Below are 7,152 nucleotides of genomic sequence, written 5' to 3' on the forward strand. Positions count from 1 at the left end.
TAGGCTTCTAAAATCCCTCATGATACTCTTATAGCTGTATTTTTTTTGTATCAATATTAGACCCAACTGATTTGACTTCATTTTCTAATCAGCAAGTATTCTCTTTCAACAATATTATGATATTTTGTTTGCATTGAGTTAGAAGATCCCTCAATGTTGATTAGATTCCAGAGTCTAGAAGCCACTAATTCGTTAGCCTTTAAAGAATTCATAACAATATGGATAATTTACTAATGCTATGATACGTTGGTCAAATATTCAAGGAAGACTATGTCGCTATTAATAAATACTAGGAAAAAGATGAAACAAAGAATGTTAGAATCTAAGTAATGGGACGTAATCATGAACAATGATTTCCTCATGATCCGACAAGATGATCTCAAATAAGGCAGCTGAGGTGGCTTCAGAGAGTTCAGATATAATTTGCACAAGGATCAACATGTAGGAACAACCAAAGAGAAAACATGCAGACAGATATTAAGTATGATGTAACAAAACAGTTAACATCCCCTAAAGATATATGACATGGTTGATGAAAGACTATTTCTATAAGTTACTTCTTGTTGTCGCATGGCTGTGCGTGCCCTGAGGGTTATCTACTAGAATATATAGGATCAGGAAACTAACTGAATGTACAATTCCAGTGAACTAGATCTTCAGAGACAGAACTCATCCTGCTTAGGAACTCCTCAGTGATGGAGCTGGCATTGACTCAACCTCCCTTCTGTAAGTAAATCATTCCACACCTGTGCTCTCTTAGTAAAAGTATTTAATTCAGGGGTTTCATAAATTTATTTTAATGGAATTCTTTATTTGCAATCTTTGATGTTCTATCTGGCATGAAGAGATATTTGTTCATGGATTTCCAGGGGTAGATTACTGCATAGACTTTATATTACCTTTAAAATTATTTTTTCAAAGAAACTGTACAGGGCTACAGGAGACAATTGGATTAGTAGTTTTCAATATCATTTAATTTGAAACATGTTGCTATGTTCAAAGAGAGTCTGTGTTGTCTTGTCTTCTCTCTTGAGGAGAAAGAAATATGAACATGTTCCTGGTGTCCAATGAGTGGGACTGATGGAAAACATTTAGCAGCTTCCAATACAAAAGACATCCTCCTGAGCAAAAAGCAATGCATCCAAATGGACAATGCTTTGGAGTTTTAGATATTGGAACACATTGAGTGTGTAAAATCAGTGGATCATCAAGGCAGAAGAAATAGAATTATGATTGTGAATAAAAATACTGATAGTTGGTGTTCTGACTTCTACCTTAGCCAACAATAACCCATTAGAAAAACAAACTGAACATGTAAGCTTTCCACAACCTAAATATGTTCAGATTGAAAGGAAAAAGTTTAAAATTGCCCCCTAGACAAAAGTTGAAGCCAAAAGCGGGCCCTGGAACTGACTGTTCCAGAAACTAGCAGATCACAGAAAGAGTAATTGCACCAGCTGGTTCAGCCACTTTGTTCCAGAAACTAGCTAACCATAATAGCAGCTGACCATAATACCAGCTGACCATAGTAGCAGGAACTGGTTAAACATAAAGTTAGATTAAAATCGTAAAGAACAATCATGAGAAACAGGGGGTTCTTCCTTGTGATTCGTTAACAATTATGAGAAACTAGAGGTTCTTCCTTGTGATTCTGTATGGTTTTTCCTTTAAATACCCCTTCTTCCAACCATTCAAGGTCAAACTCCTCTACTCCTGTGTGGGATACGAGTTTCGACCCCAGTGCACTGGCTTCTGTCATCCCTATCAATAAACCTCTTGTTGATTGCATCAAGATCGCTCTCTCCTTAGTTCTTGGGGGGTGGTCAAGTCATCCCGAGACTTGAGTGAGGATCTCCCCACTTCAGAGGTCTTTCAAGATCACATAGAGTCTAATCTTCTGACAAAATTATTGGGCAGATCAACTTTAAAAAGAATGATCTGTAGTTTTTGAGGAAAAAAATCTCTAATGGAGTTTTATCATGTTAGTAGTTCTAATATCATATATTGAACAACTTCTCTTCAATTCCTTGTTAGTGATTACTATGGTTGTATTTATTGTCCAGTTTATAGAGGAAGCAATGAAGTAAACTGTTTTATCCATGTGCCACAGTTTCTAAAATATTAACATCAGATATGATGATTTAAAACTGCAAATTCTTCAAGAGTTTGGTAACTAAAATGAGCTTATATTCCAAAGATACTAATCCATTTAAAATATATGACTCAAAATACAAGTATAGAACTAATTTAAATTTTAGATTTTGTAAATTCAGAAACAATTCTTATACAGTACAAAATGTGTCAAATAACCTGCTCCTTAAACTATTTTTCAGAAAACTTCAATTACTTGCCTAAGTACTGAGAGTGACTTTATATGCCATTGCAGCTATCCAGTATAAAGTAAAGATGGAAAAACAACAACAACAACAAAAACCAACCACACAAAAAAAATCTAAATACTAAAATCCTTTGGCCAGATACAACAGTCTGGTCTGAGGAGAACTCAGATTAATACACCATCTCTAAGTTGGGTTTTGTTTCTATGTAGTTGGCACACTCCTGATGCTGGTGGTTTCAAACTTGCTCTTGTGGGAGAAAGCTGCATCAATTCCTGCATGTATGGTGGAAGACGGTGGCTGCTGGGACCCTCTCGAGGAAACAGTAAACAGTGCTATCCAGAAAGCTGAAAACCTCCGTAATCTTGCTCACCACTTATATGTAGAATTCGTAAGTACCTAAACCTCCATACTAATACTTGAACTATATGAGAATGAGAAACGCAAAACATCATGATAAAAATTATTTGAGAATACAGCTTATAGTTAAAAGATGCCCAAACTACTGAAACAAGGACAGGGCCAATTGGACAGTGCCATGAAATTTCATAGTATCTAATGTTATTAATATATTTTCTCTACTTTATTAAAAGATGAAATTAATTATGATAAAAACTTTTACAATGTGCTTAGGGAATAACTCTCATTTTCTGTTTTTGTATTCAAAATCATGCAACTCTATTGACATATTCATTTAGCATACTGAAGGCACATACTGTAAAATATGTATAGTAGAGTGAACTATATATTTGTAACAAAGATAAAGTGAAACAGCTGAAGTGGCGAGAAAGAAGTACTGGAAGAATGGAAGGAAGTGAGCAGGAGGAGGAGGAGGAGAGAGAGGGGGGAGAGAGGGGGGGGAGAGAGAGAGAGGGAGAGAGAGAGAGAGGAAGGGAGGGGAGAGAGAGAGAAAATCTAATCTTACAAGAAGACCACAAATCTAGCAATTGTGATTAAAAGGTATTTAGTGATGAGAGTTCATTAATATAGGGCAGAAGTAAGAGTGTATCCATTCCCCTTTCAGTAATTGTCATTTCTCAAAGTCAGAAGAAAAGCAACTATAGAAACAGGCAAACCTTCAATGTGATGGGCCTCAAAAGAATGTGTCTCTGTTAGGAATAAACCTGTTGTCATATTTTTTATTGACTAGATGTTATTTCTCTCTCCTTAACATTACTCAGTACCAGAACCAATTCTCATCTAGACAGTTTGCAGATCTTGTAAGTACCTTGCTTTCTTCTAGCCGCTTCCCTATAAGAACCTCATGTCAATGATTGTGCTTTAGAAAAGAAAGCATTGTAAAGCATTTGTATTTCCTGTTCTTAATATTCAGTGTTTCAACTTCTTAACCTTCATGATTATTCATGAATTAGCTGATTAATTGAAATAAAGATAAGTAAATATTAATTATTAAATTATTTATAATTTTAAACCATTAATTCTTATTAAATTATTGCTAAAACATTGATTTTTGCATCATTAGAGTAATAAATTAGTAATTAAATAAATGCAGTAAGTTAAATATTTATTAATGATACAAGGACTAATTCAATATATTCTATTAACTAATATTTGTATATATTGTTGGCTTTAAGCTTACATAGAAATTACTGTAAAATAGTTTTTTTTGTGATACAATTTCATTCTAAAACTATTATAACCATGGCAAGCTATATTCTTCAACTTCAATTAATAAATTTATATTTTCATTGTCTGGGAAAGGAAATGTCAGTTCTTATTGACAGAAAAGAGGAAGCTAAATAAATGTGTGTTATCTCTTCATCCTGAAATACTAAACAATGGCAATAACTAAATCACTTAGATTTTCATAAATTTGATTCTTTAACATCTGCCTAACTTGGTGTGACTTTTGAAAGTGAAGAAGAAAAGTGAATAAAAGAGGAAGGAATTAAATATTCAAATTTTAATGAAAAATTAAATTAAATTTCACGTACAATGTATAGACACAAAACTACATGAAAGTTTCTTTTTTTTTTTTTTCGTAGCTGGGGACCGAACCCAGGGCCTTGCACTTGCTAGGCAAGCGCTCTACTCTTGAGCTAAATCCCCAACCCCTACATGAAAGTTTCTTAATTCCTCAATATCTGTATTTTGTGAATTACTTACGTTAAAATTTAAAGATCCAACAAAATGCATTAATATTCTGTTCATATGTTTATTTATGATTTCTGAACTCTGTTTTTTTGTTTCATTTGCAGAATTCACAACTGATGAGGTGGGATGAGACTGTTGTCAAAACTGGAACTTACTGCCATTCAACTCTTGCAAGACCCCAAAATAAAGGAATAAATATTGAAGTGAGTTTCCTTACTGGGTTTTTCACAGAACTCCAGAAGCATTACATTGTGTCTGTGGTACTGTCAGTTATTACAGGCATTTTACAATAATAAGGTATCCAGAAAAAATGAAGGTAAAGTATATAAAATAATCACTTTAGTACTGATAAATTATAAGTAAAATCAAATACCCAAAAAACCGTGTAGCAAATGCTTAAATATACCATTTACAGAATGGTATTTAAGGAAAGACCAAAGACTAAATTTAATTGCTATCTGTTTAGGAATCTTTGAGACAGACTGACGGTTCATGGATATATACTCATTCCTCCATCAGTGATAACAATATGTCTGTATTTATTTATAATAATTTATTTACTAATGGGTTCTACATGATAGCTTTCTATGTTACTGAACACTATCCTCCTTTTTGATTTTCAAATCTTCCTTGTTCTATTTCTTTTTACATATCTCTTTATTGTTCTATTATTCTCTATGTCTTAACTGAAAACAAAATGAGCAGAATAATCATGTGAAGTAATAGGTTATGCTGTTTTGGATGCAACAATTTCCAAAATCTTGACAGAAAGTTATACATGTCATATCAGTGCTATTTTAGTGTGATATAGTTCTTCCCATATATATGGTATACATGAATCCCCTATTGAAAACTATTTTAACCACTTACCCCTGTATCTATTATGAGTCAAGCCTCATTGGTTCCTATTGAGTATTAGCAAAAACCATTTTAAAAATTGATAAACGAATAACCAAATAATAAAGAGGTCACTGGAAAGGAAACTCTTAGAGTTGCATAGGGCGAAGAAAATATGATGATCTAACCTCAGAAATCAGCTAACACGAAAGCCCCAGTATTTGTTTTAGTTTTTAGAAAATATACTTGTTTAAATGTTACAATGCCAAAGTATGTAACTTCTATACATGTGTCATATACACATAATAAAGACAGGTTTCAATACAGCTTTACATATATATTATAGGAGTTTAAGCTGCTAAACTGAAACCATTTAATGCAATTGCTCAAATGTGTTTCACAGATTGAAGTGTATTTGCAAACGTTGATCAATTTTGTGGGTTCATGGATCAGCCCTCTCCTCCATTTAGTAATTGAACTGAGTGCCATGGAAGGTGTCCCTGAAACTATCCTCTCTAAAGCTAAGGATCTGGAAGAGAACAACAGACAACTTCTGGATGACCTTAGGTGGATACTCACCAAGGTGAGCCCTTCCCAGGAGTTTATTTTCACTCATAAAATAGGAGAGTGTGGAAATTAACAAGAATAACAAATATCAATTCTAAAATACCATATATCTCCAGGAAGAAATATACATATTTGATCTTGTTCACAATCATTCTATAAGACAGTGTTTCTCAACCTGTGGGTCATATCTTCTTTGAGGACTAAATGACCCTTTCATAAGGGTCATATAACCGATATCCTGCATGTCAGCTCTTTACAATACTTAAATTCACAAAATTAAAGTAATTCAGTAGTAATAAAAATAAATGTATGGTTAGGGGTCACCAGAGCATAAGGGAATATATTAAATGGTGACAGAGTTTGAAAATTTGAAAACCACTGCTCTTAATAGTTTGCTGGCATCTCCAATATTTACAAATGCTTCTCGTCACTCTCCAATGTAGGGAAAAGAATGAAACACAGATGTTCCTCTTTGGCAGTTAAAGTACACCTTTCCAGGTTGGATGAAACTCTGGTCCTTCAGTCACAATTATGATATGTTCCTCCTAAGTTGTGAGATTTTTATACATAGACCTCATGGAGGTTGGATTTAGTAGAATGTTTGTGCATATCAGCCTCTGTGAAATACATGTGAAAGGACATGTAAGAATTTTCTGAATGAGTAACTTATGTGAGCTCTTCCATTGGTCCAGAATCAAAGAGAAATTTCCTACTTTCTCAGTGCTTCTGAAAGGGCATAATTCCTTTGCAATTAATTTCATGTTAAAGAAATGCACATGAGTCTTCACCACAGATTCAAAAAGTCTAACTGCCTGAGGGTCTCTTGGTTTACACAAATGAAAACTTATAACTTTGGTGGAAGCAGCACATTTCTGAATGTATTTCTCTGATCGGGCACAGAAGGAATAAGAAGAAAGGAAACTCTAACAATGTAATCAACAAGTAACTGATTATCATTTTGATTTTTAGGTCTCTCCTACAGCAGAGATGAAGGAAGAATTTCCCAGCTGGGGATATCTTTCATTCTTAAAATCAAGTAGCAAAAATCACAAATTTTTGGCAGTGTTTAACCTTTCCAACTGTCTAGAAGATGATACAAAGTTCACTCTATATCATCTCAGAATATTGAAATGTCTCATAACTGGGAAAGATTGCTAATTGTACATTTATTATGTCTGCTTGGGCTATGCTCTAAGACAGTTCATTGTTGAGCAGTTGCTTTTAATTGTATACATTTCAAATGCATGTGTAGGTACAATGTGTCTCTTTCAAAAAATAAAAAGATTCTCTTTCAGCA

General features: G+C 33.8%; 1 protein-coding gene across 3 annotated transcripts; it reads left to right on the forward strand.

Moving 5' to 3' along the window:
- Positions 1-652: 652 nt before the first annotated feature.
- Prl8a3 (prolactin family 8, subfamily A, member 3) lies at positions 653-7,152 on the forward strand. Of its 3 annotated transcripts, none has more exons than NM_020079.1 (6): positions 653-726; positions 2,549-2,727; positions 3,518-3,556; positions 4,556-4,654; positions 5,692-5,871; positions 6,825-7,149. In NM_020079.1, the coding sequence occupies exons 1-6, from the start codon at positions 696-698 to the stop codon at positions 7,011-7,013; spliced, it is 717 nt and encodes a 238-aa protein (NP_064464.1). In that variant the 5' UTR covers positions 653-695; the 3' UTR covers positions 7,014-7,149. The 3 variants fall into 3 exon arrangements, with proteins under 3 accessions (NP_064464.1, XP_038951206.1, XP_038951204.1); XM_039095278.2 differs by having other exon boundaries at positions 696-730; positions 2,556-2,727; positions 6,825-7,152; XM_039095276.2 differs by having other exon boundaries at positions 696-726; positions 2,552-2,727; positions 6,825-7,152.

Source organism: Rattus norvegicus, chromosome 17, assembly GCF_036323735.1.
Source record: "Rattus norvegicus strain BN/NHsdMcwi chromosome 17, GRCr8, whole genome shotgun sequence".
NCBI lineage: Eukaryota > Metazoa > Chordata > Mammalia > Rodentia > Muridae > Rattus > Rattus norvegicus.

Bases quoted from the DNA above. Each gene is read 5' to 3' on its own strand.
- Prl8a3 (NM_020079.1), top strand. From the start codon at position 696: ATGGAGCTGGCATTGACTCAACCTCCCTTCT. The intron at 2,728-3,517 runs GTAAGTACCTAA...AACATTACTCAG, and splicing joins ACCACTTATATGTAGAATTC to TACCAGAACCAATTCTCATC. The intron at 4,655-5,691 runs GTGAGTTTCCTT...TGTGTTTCACAG, and splicing joins ATAAAGGAATAAATATTGAA to ATTGAAGTGTATTTGCAAAC.